The sequence below is a fragment of the Pteropus medius genome, unplaced genomic scaffold (assembly GCF_902729225.1).
Source record: "Pteropus medius unplaced genomic scaffold, Ma_sr-lr_union100, whole genome shotgun sequence".
Taxonomy (NCBI): domain Eukaryota; kingdom Metazoa; phylum Chordata; class Mammalia; order Chiroptera; family Pteropodidae; genus Pteropus; species Pteropus medius.
In genome coordinates this window covers 9571215-9585646 of record NW_024356249.1, presented here as the reverse complement: position 1 = coordinate 9585646, position 14432 = coordinate 9571215, and the positions used below count along the sequence as shown (strand labels likewise).

General features: G+C 47.8%; 1 protein-coding gene across 12 annotated transcripts in view; it reads left to right on the top strand.

The window, feature by feature from the left end:
* The window catches only part of NRF1 (nuclear respiratory factor 1), a 117377-nt gene extending 107083 nt beyond the window's left edge, over positions 1-10294 (top strand). For 6 of the 12 annotated variants that reach the window (XM_039860875.1, XM_039860874.1, XM_039860870.1 and 3 more), the window contains one exon: positions 8567-10293. In XM_039860875.1, the coding sequence (XP_039716809.1) occupies positions 8567-8787 (221 nt within the window). In that variant the 3' untranslated portion in view covers positions 8788-10293. Of the gene's footprint in view, positions 1-5796; positions 7811-8566 lie in introns of those variants that run through there. The other 6 variants (XM_039860876.1, XM_039860878.1, XM_039860877.1 and 3 more) reach the window with 4 other exon arrangements.
* The last annotated feature ends 4138 nt before the right edge of the window (positions 10295-14432 follow it).

Here is a 14432-nt window from a genome sequence, read left to right as displayed (position 1 = left end):
AAATCCTGGTGCTGGGACCTGAAGTTCCTGAGTCACCTTTGGCCTCTTTCTCCATTTTGGCCAGTTCTATAAACCTTACCAAGAAGCATGAGAGGAGAGGTAGCAGGGAGCGCAAAGAGGATAGTTCTCTCCCTTCTGGGTCCCTGCGGGCCGCAGCGGTCAGTGGGTATAAAAAGTCCATGTTCTGCCAGAGGAGCTTGCCTATCATTTGTGAAAGGGAAGATGAATACCTGCCCTGCCTACTTCTCCAGGGTCTTGGCAGAAATCAGATGATATGCAGCGAGCGTAAGAGGGCTTTGAAAAGTACCCTACAGATGCCCAGTCTTATTCCTAGGATTGTACAGGGTCTCTCTGAAAAACAAAAAGAACTTCAAGCCCTTAAAGTAGAATGTGAAGGGCTTCCTCTTGCTTAATCAATAGAAATGACCCAGAATACAAGCTTAGATTAACATACGCCTTCTAGATTAGGGCTAATCAGGGGCAGGCTGAGCAGATGCGGGGACAATCCCAGCCTGATTACTGTACCTCAGCATTTAATCATCTCTCTTCCAAGGGCAGCCGACCGACTTAGTGCATGCTGGGTCTCCAAGCCAGCTTCCAGTCCCCTCCCCCTTCTCTCCATGGACACAAAGGCTGCTAGGTCAGAGACACTGAGACGATTTAATCTAATCCATGTCAAAATGGCTGTGTGTGTGTGTGAGAGAGAGAGAGAGAGGTTGATTCTAAAATCCTCACAATGAGATGGTAATGCATTTATTTAAGGTAGAGATACACCAAAACTGCCTGTAGAAAATAATGGAATTGGGATTTCAAGGCATTCGAGGTTATGACATGATCCCCGTATATGGAATTTCTCTCTGAAAAGCTTTTCAGATGTGTAGTTGCTGTTACCGGTTATTCACTCTCCAGACAGCTCTGTGTGTGAGTCATTTCATCACCCAGTTGTAGAGGCCAGATTTACTCCTTCCCTGATGGTGAAGTAAAGTACAGAAGATGAAATCTTTAAAAGCGGTTTTATTTGAGTGTCCTCAGTGTGGCATTGCCGCTTGCCGGGCGGGGCGCTCCTGTTCTGAACCAGCCTGGTCACCCTTAGGCTCGCCCAGCTCAGTCACTCAGTCTGAGGACGGACACCTGTGGAATCTCAGAAGGCAGATTTCATTCGAGAGTGTTGAAAACATTTATTGAGCTCCTGATGACTAGGGACTCAAAGATGGAGACTCTGTGCCTCCCTTAAGGAATTTACAGTCTCCCTGGAGACAAGACTTACAAACAGCGATAATGACCGGTACCTCCGTGGAAGCCAGTGCAAAGTGCTGTGGGCGCTCGGGAGAAGAGGAGCCCAGACAGGAGGAATTGAGTGTTGAAGGCAAAATAAGAGCCCACTCAAGGAACAAGCCGAGGACACTCATTCCCGGCGGAAGTAATGGCCTATGCACGTTGTGGAGGTGTGTGTGTTGAGAACCTCAATCAGATAGTTCACCTGGTCGGAGTGTAAAGTGGGTGGGGATTCGTGGATCACCAGGCTGAACAACAGGCTGACTGAAGGGTTTAAATACCTGCAAAAGGATTTGGACTTTGTAGCCCATGGGCCACTGGAAACCACTGAAGAGGGCAACAAGATCAGTTTGTGTTCACAAGATCATCTGGTTATAGCAGTGTCAGGCAGTATGAATTTTTGCATTTGAACCTTCCTCCATTTCATTCTAGGGCAAATCTTCATCGTTACTAAAAACTGTTTAAACAGTGTTGGACATGGATTCACATCATAGGAATCTCAAATCCTTCATAAACCAGGGTAAAAGAAACTTAACCCTAATGGTCACGTTCCTCTGCACCGCAGCCCTGCCCAGGACGGCTGCTCAGACTTAGGGAGAATCTCCCCGCTCACAGGAGTCACTGCGTTTGTAAAGTGTGTAACTTGTTCCACAAGTTTGGAGCTTTGAGAACTGAATCGAGCCCAGAAGCAAGAGCAATAAAATGAGACTGATCTTTGCTTCTGGTTTTGGGTACTATTTGCCAGCGCGGGCTTTTTGGAGGATTACACTTGTATCCTGGCTTTGCTACTGTACGTTTTGGGTTACTTCATTGACTTTGCCTATTTTAACCAGAAGAGAGGATGAAAACGATCATCATGATACACTTGGGTGACTGAAGGGGATGTGTGGTCCTCACGGATACTCAAGCCCATGCCTGGGGTCTCAAGCCTGGAGAGCAGGGCCCAGCTGCACACTGGTTGAGGCCTGCAGTACACGCCCTTGGCCTTTTGCCCTCGATGCCAACTTAATGGCGCACATTATACCTCTCATACTGTGGAGAGTAGAACACGAACCAGAGCCGGGCCTGACCTTGGAGGAGCCCTTGGTCAAGTGGGAAGGCCTATCTCCCTGCATTAACTGGGCCAAGCTGGATTGTGCACCACTGTCCCATTGCTCACTGAGAATCCAAGGGAGGCCACTCTCATTATTGACTGGGCTGAGACGGGACGGGCTTCCAAGAGGAGGGACAACCGAACCAGGTTTTAACGGGAAAGAGTGGAGAGTGAGGGAATCTCAGGTAGTGAACGACTTGAGCAAAGGCCCAGAGAAAGGGGTGTGACCGGATGTTGGGGAACCGAGAGCAAGTGCCCCGGGAGCACTTGTCAGGAGTGTGGGAAACGAGACTGGAAAGGTGGGCCAGGGCAAATCACAAACGGTCTTGAATACCATGCCAAACATTGGGACCTTATTATAGGCTTCGGGAACTTTTTTAATATTACGGGATATGAAAAGCTTGCGATTAGGGACATGACATGTCCCTAATAAAAAGATAGAACGATAACTTGGGTGGCGGGAGGGATGAACTGAAAGAACTGATTAGAGACGTATGAGAGCCATTTGCAAAGGTCTACCTGAAAGAAATTGAACCCCACAACCCTTAAAACCACAGCCTGGGCCCTTCTCAATCTCATGTACGAATGTGGGCGGGCCTCCTCGCCTCTTCAGACCCCAGCATCTCAAGTGCGAGGAATGGTGGGCTGTGCCTTCCACTCCTTTTAACATGCACCAGGGTGACCCCGGATTTCCAAAAATGGCTGTCATCAAAACAAAGCATCGAGCCCCGTTTCGTGTTACATCATCAAATGCTTATTCCTAAACTATCAACACTTACCCTGAGAAAACATACAACTTAACATTGTAAAACAACATTTTATGTTGGATTTTTTTTGCATTAGGAAATATTCTGATAAAACATCCCTTTTTAAAATAAATTTTTAGTTTCATCAAAGTGATATTTGGTTCTAAATATCAAAAAGGACTAAATGGACTTAAAAAAAAAAAAGACTATACCCCAAGAGTACATGTTTTTTTTTTCCTAGTATTTATCTTTACTGCTCTAAGTAATAGTCTCGTATCTTCATTTCTTGAATTGAGACATTATTACAATTTTTGATAACTCAGTTTTTATGTGTATATTATTATAATCACATAAAAATTGTTCACTGCCAAGATGGATGTACTATAATTATTATGGTTAATACTTGCGTTTTTTCTTCTGTGTTTTTGAGTAGCAATCACTGGTTCTACGCAGTTCCGGAAGCCCTCTCTCGGTACTCCTTCCCGCGTGGTCATGCCGTCTCCCCGCTCTTCCTCTCAGACCTTGTGCACAGCCATAGTGCGGGGTTCCTCGTCCTGCCCCAGAGCTCTCCACAGTGGGTCCTCTGTCTCCTAGATCCCATGGCCACTTCTTTCTTAGTTTTCTCTCGTTTCTGTAGAGCGTATCCTTCAGGGCGTCCTAAGAAGGTGTACACGAGTGACCAGTTTTTAGAGCCCTTAACGAGTCTAAAGATGTCTTTCTTCTGCCGCGGTCTTTATTGATATGGGTATCATTTTTTATGAGCTGGATAGAGAATTCTGGGCTGAAAGGCATTTTCTCTCAGACATTTGAAGGTATTCTTCATCATCATCTAGCCTCTTGGCTCATTTTTGAGAAGTCTAACAATATTATGATTTCTGGATCTTTGTATATAACCTTTTTTTTTTTCTTTCTGCAATCTTTTAGAATCTTTGCTTTATTATCCCTTGTGTTCCAAAATTTTGAAAAGATATGTCTTATAATCTGGATCTTTTTTCATGTGTTTTACTGAGCATCTAGTGGGCCTTTTTAGTGTGAGACTCATGTTTTTCAGTTGTTGAAATTTATTTACAATGTTTCTGATAATTTTCTGTCTTCTGTTTGTCTCTCTTCTCTCTGGAATTCTGTTTTCAGAGGTTGGAGCTGTTAGGTCTCATATTTTCTCTTCTGTTTTCCATCTTTTCATATTTTCTACTTTCTGGAAGATTTCCTTGACTTTATCAAATTCTAATCTTCAGAATGTATTTTATCTATTTGATCTTTTATCTAAAAATTTTTTTCATATTTTTAAGTAAGAGCATCTCATTTTCATCATACAAATCTCGTTTCTCTCTGAAGATCAGAGTTTGGGGGCATTTGTTTTTGTTTTCTTCTCCCCACATTGTCTCTGCTCCTTCTGTGTGAGTGAGACACTGCGACCCCATCGTCAGGGTGTGCAGGGCGGAGCTAGGCGACCTGTAGGCCTTGGGTGAGGATTAGGACAGCAAGCAGGCCAGAGTTTTCATTGTCTCTTCTCCCTCCCATCCTCTTAGCTCCCCACCTGCTAAATATACCTGTCACTTTTCTTGGGCCTCTCTTGGGTCATTTTCTCAATAATAGTAGATAAACTTCAGATGTCCTGTCAACAATAGTCTGGCATTGGTGTTGGTGGGACCCACTGGCCCTCTCAGCTGGCTGTGGACTTCCGGCTAGTTCTTGGCCCTACCTCCTTCCCCTTCCTCCAGTGGCCAGGCCTCCGTCCTTGAGCCTCTGTGGGCACTGTTGCAGCTTCCGCTTTGATAAGTCAGATTCACTTTACATGTGCTTTGTGTCGTCCAAAAATAGGTTACTATCCCTCATTTATGTACTTTTTCCCCTCTGCATTGTAATTTTAGTTTTAGGAGGAAGAGGAGTTTGATATGTGCACTTATTCTGCCGTATTTAATTGGAAATCCCTTTTTTAAATATGTTAAATTATCAACTTTTCCCTTCTTAGGAAGGACTGTACTTTTCTGAGATTACATGCTTCTTCCTTTCTTTGTGTTAAACCACCCTTTCTACTGTGAATAATAGTGAGGTAGTTGGGGTCTTTTTTTTTTCTTTTTTTTTTTTATGTTGGCTCCAAAATGTATTTAAAGGTTTTATGGGTCTGTGAAGTCTGAAAACAGAAAACTAACAACCGAGGCTTTTTTGAATAAGCTGACTCTGAGTGGAAGGACAGTGGCCAAAAGACAGGATAGGGTTGAGGAGGGGACGTTTTTATAAGCTAGGAGAAACTCGAACATAGGTAGAAAGAAGGTCGAAGAAGTCAGTGTAGCAGAATATTAAAATTCAGGGCGGCCTTTCCTAGAGGAGGAAGAAGGCAGTCTGAGGGACGGAGGGACGGGCTTGGGGGAGGGGGTGATTCACACCTGCTGGGCTCTGCGTCTAAAGGTGGAGGTGGCAGGGTCCTCCCTCCCTCCACAGGCTGGGGAGGCCCTGCTCCAGGGCACGTTTCCACAGTTTCTCCTAACTTTTCTTTCCTGAGACTCTATTTTAAAGAAATAAAATGGGACGAGAAAAGGGCTGTGTTTGCGCCTGGACAGTGGGTACGCGATTACCTGAGGCCGCAGTGATCCCCTGAAGAACTGGAGCCGGTTGCCCTGTCAGCCGGCACCAGGAAGGCCCGGCCCGACCCCACCGACAGTGTCCCCTTTGTCTCCCCAGGGCTGGTCCAGATCCCCGTGAGCATGTACCAGACGGTGGTGACCAGCCTCGCCCAGGGCAACGGGCCGGTGCAGGTGGCCATGGCCCCTGTGACCACCAGGATATCAGACAGCACAGTCACCATGGACGGCCAGGCTGTGGAAGTGGTGACGTTGGAAGAGTGACACGCAGCCATATCATGGCATCGTTTTCTAGTCTACTTCAGAATTTTTTACATGTTTGCAGAGGTGCAATCAAATGGAATTAAGTCTCTCGACTTCGAAAGGAAAGTATCGTTCACCCTTTTTTTAAAAAGGAAGAAAGGCAGCGGATTTCGGAACTGCGTTTTTTAAAGCACCACTCTTGATTCTCTGGGACTGGTGGAGTAAGAGGCTGTTGTCAATTTCACCGTCCCCCAAAAAGCCAAATTGTGGCAGGACTTCTTTCTGCGAAAACGTGTGTATACTTATGTGTGTGTATGTGCGAGTGTGAATATATGTACATGTGTACATATGGAGATACACATTTACATATATATAAAGTATATATATGTATATATGTGTGTGTGGTGTGTGTGTGTGTATATATATGTACGTATATATATATATATATATATATACATATATATATATATGAAACCCGCATGGAATTATCTGTATGAAATCAAGGTGCGCTGTGGAAAAAACAATTCACCCAGTTTAGTGGGTGTGAGGTACGTGGCCAGACACAGTCACCTGATTTTTGTTCATACCAGGGTCATGCGTTGAGCTACTGACAAACTCAGGTGGAGGTGACCATGGCCTTCACCAAAGCTGCCTCCCAGTGGCCACCCAGTGCTCTCCCTGCTGGACTCACCTGAGGAGAGAGGAGCCGGAACAGGGTGGGTCAAGAAATGTGCTCGCAAGGTCCAGGGGCCTCGTGGTCTGGCGGCTGAGAGCTCCTCGGGCTGGCCCAGGTGCTGACCTTGCCACAGGCAGATGAATGTTCTTAAAGCTCCCGGGCAGGGACAAGAGGGTTGTCCTCGGCCTCCCCTCTCCTCCCCTTCCCAGGAAGCCTTCTTGATCTCACGACTAGTTAAACTGTTGCTTTGGTTTGTATGCGAACCGAAGGTAACAGAAATATGAAGGCTTTGAGGAGTGTGTGCGCGAGGAGTGTGCTTGTGGAGCGGGGAGAGGAGGGGAGGGGTGGGGGAGGGGCTGGAAGGGGAAAGGAAGGAGGGAGAGAAAATCCTCCAAAGACCAGGGTACAGCAGTGGGAGCCATTTTCTCCTTTCCCGTAACTCTCTGTAGCTGAACAGAACTGACTGGCGCCTGGCTCAGGAAGGTCGGCCATCACAGTGGGGGACGGGTTAGGAGAGACAAGGACTGCGGTGTGTCCTGCACCCCAGGTCAGGCCCTTTCAGGGTGGAGCCTGCAGGATTCCCAGGCGCATCCCGATGGGCCCAGGCACAGCTTCCTCCTCGCGGGTGTTCATTGGTCCGTGAGTCCTTTGTAACGACTACACTGATTCTTCAGCTGCGAGCCCTGAATGTCCAGTGGCTAAATTCACCTGACTTTTCGACAGGCCAATCTCTGCCCCTCGAGCACAGTCACAACTCTTCTCCCTCCTCCCAGGCCCCCGTGGGTGATAGTGTATTTAACGTGTTTTTTTAATGGACATGAAAAGATTATTCACGTCTTGCTCAGCCTTTGAGAAAAGTTTCAGATTCTTGTATTTGCTTGTTTTATATAAAACTATATGATGTTCTTTGTATGTTTTTTTTCTGTACGTAATGGGGGGAGGGGAGGGAAATTTACATATAAACAGTCCTAGTTCTACAATTTGTTATTTTTTTAATTATTATTTTTTATCATCATTGTGAAGCTGTCCAGGGACTTTAAAGTCCATGTTCCTTTGTGGTTAAATAACCTCCTACTAGTTTGAGAAATTGCCAAGAAGAAGAAGAAAAGCAAAACCCAAGTAGCAGAGCATGGATTCTGTGTTGTTTTCCATTCTGTCTATTACTGCCTCATTCAATAAATAGTTTAAAATGTGGCAACAGGAAGTGGAACTGTTTATCTCTATAGGAGCACTTGGCCGCTAGGACCTCTCTTGCGGTGGCTCGTTCTGCTTTGTTAAAGGCGCTTGTCTTCAAGCTCAGTGGTCTTTGAACTGCGCTGCCGGGCGTTGCAGAGCTCTGTGGGCAGGGTGCTAGGACAGGGTCGGTCAAGGTCTCCTGCCCGTCCTCTGTCAGCAGAGCAGCTTTATGAAACGTTGACCTGGGAGGGAGGGATATCTTTGAAGAATCCTAAAGATGGTTTGAAAACCTCTACTCTAGATCTTTTCCTGTGGGTTCATTGCACCCCACATTAAAAGAGTAGGTGATGGCGCCTGTGCCCCTGGTCTCTTTCCACATGAGTGTTCAGTATTGCAGTGGATTATCCTTGAAGCAGAGGCCCCAGGCCATTAACTGTTTCCTTAAGTCCTCACTCCTTGGGTCCTCCCAGCTCACTGCTTTAATGTGGTAACTGCCATCTTTCCAGCTGTACGTCCTGCCGCATCCCCAGCGTCAAGCCCTTCCTAAACCCCACAGTGGCCCTGCACTTCCATGTTTGTGCCCACTCTGTGCCTCAGCCTAGACTGATACCTCTTTCCCACCTCCACCACCCCTCTCTTTCTTTTCGTTGTTGGATGTTTGGGTCGGTTTCTAGGTGGTGGTGATTAGAAGAGTTGAATAGTGAAAGCCAGAGTCGTTTTCCTTGATGACAGTGGCTCAGTAAAGCCAGTGCCACCTCTCTCCCTTCTTGCACAGATGGCACACCATCGCCTGTTTTCACCAGGAGGATGGACCAGAGAAAGAGGATTGATTACAGCCAAATCAACCAAACACCACTGCCACTGGCCACCCGTGAAACAGCTGGGTTATCTAGGGTACCTCCTCATGGGGACGGTATTTCTCCAGAGGTGCCTTATACACAGTACATTCTGTTGGCCTGGCAAGACACAGATGCCTTTTCAACAAGCATGTATTGAAAACTTTCTTTGATGGGGGCTGATGGAGACCTTTGCTTCCATTACTGCTCAAGTCACCAACAGGAGCTTCTAACTCCAGCCGCCTACATTGACCGGATAGGTAAAATCAGTGAGTGGAGTGGAAGTAATTGAGGCATGAGAGAAAAGGGGATGATGGAGATGAGCAGAGTAGAGAGCATCTGTCTAAAGAGAACAGCCTCTCTTGAGTGCTAGCAGACTGTCACCCAGGCATAAGGAATGTGGGCCCTGGAGCCCCATCTTCAATATTTTCCAGAGAAGCCAAGGAGTCCAGATTTGTGTATGAATCTCTTGATTCCAAAAATAAATAAAAATTGACATATTTTGCAAGCAAAATAAAACCCACCTGTTGATGTGGCCCGTGGGTCAGTTTTGTTTAACTTCATGAATGCCTGCCACGTGCCAGGTAAATAAAGCATAGCGGTTGCCCATGAGAAACGAGAGGAGAGATTCATATGAACAGATCGCTACAGCCCAGGGTGTTGAGGTGCCATCTGGACCAAGTGATGTAGCAAAACGAGTTATATCATCTCATTTCATCTCCTTAAGGGTCCTCTGTGTTAGGCAGTTTATCAGCCAGGCTGCGGACAAGGATCTGGTGTCCACAGAAACCAAGAGACTGGGCTAGGAATGCTCGAGTTTAAGTCCTGCATCTGAGAAGATCTATCCGTTGGCGATGTTGGTGACTACTGGAATTTTCCAAACTCAGTAAGTGAGCCGAGAAGAAGCAGCAGGGCAGGGGAGAAGAGGGACTGCTTGCCCTGTAAGAAGAGCTCAGGCTGCCAGTGCACCCTGGGCCTCAGACCCAAGCGAGGCTGACTTCCCACTGTTTCTCACCTGGAAGAGGTTCCTCCTGCATCTCCCTCCCTATCCGCAGCCATTCCCCTGCCCTCCTCAGTGATGCTCCTGAAGACTGGCAGAGGTGTACCAGGCCCGTGGTGGGTCCCTTTGGTGTCAGCACCAAAACCCATCAGGAAGGATACTGAAACTTGCTATTTGGAGCAAAGGCTACAGGGGGTGAGGGAGAAGAGCCCCCATTTCTCCTCACCTCCATCTCAATGGGCTGTGGGCCACCCGGGTCATCAGCTCCAGCCAGGCTGTGGCCTCAGCACAGCTGATGCTCAGATGCCAGTGTCAAAGGCACCTGTCACGCACTCCCACCTGGCCTCTGCTGTTTGTTCCAGATTGGCAGCTCTTGATGGAGATCCACTTAAGATGGTGGAGACAGCACAGACGAGGAAGGTGTACAGAGCGGGAGGTCCGGCTTACGGACTGGACTCTGGCTGAAAGAGCTGGAGAGCGTAGGTTTCTCCGCCTGTCATTCCCCTCCCAATGCTGCTGGGCCCGAGTGAATCTGAGTTTCTCCCTCCTGAAAACTGCTGGGCTATGAGCAAACATTTGTCAAGTACTGGTGTCTTGGAGTGCATTTCTGCTGAGTTGGAAGGAAGCGGGGTAGGAGCAAGGGAAACATTCAACAGAGGGAGAACTAGGGTCCCCTGAGAAACTGGGACTTACCCAGAGTCACCTTGGAAGGCAAGGACAGGCCTGCACACTGCCCCCGCCACCCCACTCCCCACCCCCACCCCACCCCCCGGCCCTGTCCAGAGGCTTTCCTATCTTACGTGATATTTGGGAGAAAATGCTAGAAACTGTCACTCCAGATTTAATGTACTTGTAAAAAAATGTTGGTGCAACTTAACTGGGTCTCAATTCAAATTTCTCCTGAATCGATCTTCCCTTTAAGAAACTGTAGTTATAACTACCAATTACTAAATGGCTGCTCTGTGCAGGACACTCTGCAAAATGCTTTTACCCCTTTATTTCTAATCCTCTCCGCAACCCTGTACGGAGATTAGATTCCATTTTATAGGTGTGGGAACTGAGACTCGGCAACTTCCCAAGGTAAATCTGTAACTCGTAAATGGAGGGCTGGGGTCAAACTCTGATATGTCTGTCTCTAGAAGCTCTGTTCTCTGTGCCAACCACTCAGTGGGCAGGCAACAGAAAACAAGCTGCACGTCTGGATTCTCATTTTTAAAGTAACATCCAGGTGAGTCCTGAGCTCAGCCCATGTGCAGCCTCTCTCAGTGGTCAGTGTTTTCTGAGCCGGTCATAAGGGTTGTGCCACCCATGGTCCTTGCCCAGGGCTTGCCACACCTGGAACAGCCTCCCAGTGGCTGGGCCTTTTCATCACACACGTGTACACACACACAGATCCACACAGGAACTGGCATAGAGCAGGCACTCAATATATCTCATCGGATGAGTGACCTTTTCCAGTGGTTCCTCAATCAGAAAATTCAAGAAACCTAAAACATCCACTCCCGCACATTCTCATTACTCAAAAATTTTCTGCAAAACTACCCCCACCCCCCGCCCATGTTAACATTGTTAAATAATTTGATGTGAAAATAATGCTGATGTAACTCCTAAGAGGAATCTGGCCCTGTGAGAGCATAGCAAGCAAGGGGGAGGGGGAGTGAAGATGCTGGTGCCTGAACACGGGTCGGGCATTTTTAGCAGTTGCACACAGTCTGCTGTGGTCTTTAAAAGCCCCAGGGCTCAAACATGAGAACCAGATCAGTTCACGTTAAAGCCCAAAAAGCTCTGGGCAAGGAGGCCACGCTATGTAGGTGGATTATGAAACCCTCAGTCGGGCCTAAGTCCCAGACTCCCTGGTGCCCTTGCGCGGAAGAGAACTTTAAAGCTGGTTATAAGACATTAGCCACCACCCTTCATTTAGGCTGTGAAAGCTAAACCCCAGAGGCGTGGAGAGGCCCCGGGCCACATGGCTGGTGACATTGCACCCAGACTTCTGACTCTTGGTGGGGCTCATCCCCACCACTACCCTCTGCTCCCTGAGCTCTTCCTGCCCTGTCTTTACCATCCAGTCTCAAAACCTGAAAATTTTCATTTACACTCTGTGTATTTCCCTTTCCAGAACCATTTTTATAGAGCAATATTTAAGCCAAAGAAATTAATCTATAATTCTGAAATTTACCAGAATCTACCAAAATTGTTGCAGAAAACAGCCACAAAGTCATACTTTTTTTTTTTTTTCTCCAAAATATTTTCTAAATTGACAAAAGTTAAGGGAGACTAATCACGTAATAGGATTCTTTACACCGGCCCTCAGTGTTCTCCTTGTATTAAACAGCTGTTAAACTCTGGATAATGAAAAATCTGAAGCAACCGTATCACCAACTAAGTGTGGTGGCCCAGGTGATATCTTTTACTTCTCCCAATGAAGTAGCTGAGTAGAGTGTCATTCTGTTCCACGGATGAGGAGCCGCACCAGGCTGGGTTGGTCCAGGCTGGGCTACGGGCGGGCTGTGAGTCCTGGCCTCTGGCCTTCCATCCACGCCAGTCCCAATACCTCCCACAAGGCCCAGCTTGCGCGGGCCTCTGGGACTGCTCCGCCCACCTGCCCCGCCTGCCTGCCCAGGCAGCACGAGATGATGCAGGAACGCGCCTGGTGCCCACCAAGCATAAAAACGTTTCCAGTGTTAACAGCAGAAACCCAGAGGTGCCTAAGCAAAGACAGGCTGTAGACGGGGCTGGGACTCAGCACACCCCCGAGCCTCAGGGAAGACTGCTGCTGATTGGTCAACTGAAGTCACGGGTCTACCTCCGGGTCAGCCGATCAGCGATGGCCAGGGAGACCCAACCCCGGGTGCAAAGCCTACCCCACAGTAGAAAAGGGACCTGGGGTACGGGTCCACCAAGTGGTGGTCATCATTTTCCTCCACTGTCCTGCAGTGCCTCTACCAAAGATCCTCCTAGAATGTCTTGAGTCACTAATTAGGGAGTCATTGAGTCAATGGGGGTAACAACAGTGTACCCCCATTCTCACCATCTCCAATAGCCTCAAGATTTTTTGAAAAGCTTTATTGAGAAATGATTTACACACCATTACATACCAGAGCTCGATGGTCTTTACCGTTCACAGAGTTGTACAAACATCACCATAATCTAATTTTAGAACATTTTCCTCATCCCCCAAAGGAAAGGGGTTGCTTTAACACTTTTCCCTCAAAAATAATTTGACGCGGGTTACATAAAAGATGGATGCAATGAAATAAAAATAAGAATGAGGAATCAAGACCAAATACAAGGCTGCCACACGTTTGCCAACTGCGGGTGATGTGATGAAGATTCTCATTTCGTTCTGCCCTTGGGGAAGTGGTTCCTGTCACCGAAAGAAAAGAAAGAGCCATCAGTCACTCAAAAGAAAGCACTAAATATGTACATGAAAAGTTTCAGGGAACTCCGAGTTATTTTCCATTCAGCATCTTTATGGCCAAAGCAATAGCTTCACTTAGTTCCTTAGCCTTTTAAGACCTCAAGCATTGCTTTAAAACAGCTCTGTTTTGAAGGTGTTCTGAAAGGGGCTAAACTAATGTGACATCTAAGTTTATTTACAGATCACGCAAGGGTGGAGGAGACAAGTATGAGGGGCTACTGTCAATCGGTGAGTCATCCGACATGCTGTAAGCAGCGGCCCGCATGGGGCTTTTCCCCTTTCCTGGAACTGGCTATCAGCATACACGACTAAAGACAGAGTCCTCCCTCGCATTCTAACCCCCACCTTCTCTAGAGAATCGCCAGTTGTAGGAGGCACTCTCCTCTGCCAGGGCTTTCTAAGAGGCAAAACCGGCCCAGCTGCCTGCCCCAGCCACCATCCCATCAGGTCCCTTCCGAAACCAGAAGACCTGCAGGGAACTGGGAGAGGAGCCATTAAGGCCACTGGTCTTGAGAAAAAGTGCTTAGCTATTATGACTTCTGCCTCCCCTTCCCCATCCTGCCTACCCACCCGCTTCCATCCCCCAGACCCAGAGGCTGAAGACCAAAAAGAGGAGCTATCCACAAGGCAGACCAGCCCCGCACCTCACACACTGTGGTCCTGCCTTCCCTCGGAGCGAGGAATAGGGTAGAGTTAAACTTGAGTTTGAGATTGAAGCTTCAAAGCGGTCTGGACTTTCATTACGGACCATGTTTACGAAGTTATGAAATTCACTCAGAAGGTCATTAAGGAACTAGAAGAGTCAGCAGAACACGGTCAAGGCAGTGACGGCAGAAAATAAAAGCACTCCTTGTTCGAACCCACCAAGGCAAGATGCCTTGGTTTAGTAAAGGGAAGACATTTGAGACCAAAAAATTGTCAGTGGCAACAAAGGGTTCCGTTTATCCACAAGGGGCACCTCCGTCTGCACCTTACCTCCCCCCATAACATCCACGGGAAGTTATCCTTGCTCTTCTCACCTCAAAGGCTTCCAGCCCCCACGCTGCCTTCCCAGGAGACTCGAGAAGGCAGAAAGCTGGTTTCAGAAGATAAGGACCTCCAGGGAAGATGACATTGGGGGCTAGGGGGGCACACAGAGATCCTCCGGAAGTGTCTGTTGATGGGGCTGTGTGGGGGCCCTGGCAGGGAAGGGGGGGCCTTCACTGCCACCTCCATCACCATCCCCAAGGCCTGCTGCCTCCTTTTCTGGCTGACCTCACCCTGAGAAACCCCAGTGCAGCCAGTTCAAGGAGTGGCCTCCATTCCTGGGAGGTTCAGGTCGGGCTTCAGCCAACATGATGGCAGAGCTTTATATGTTATATGGGCCTGGTCCTCCAACCAAACC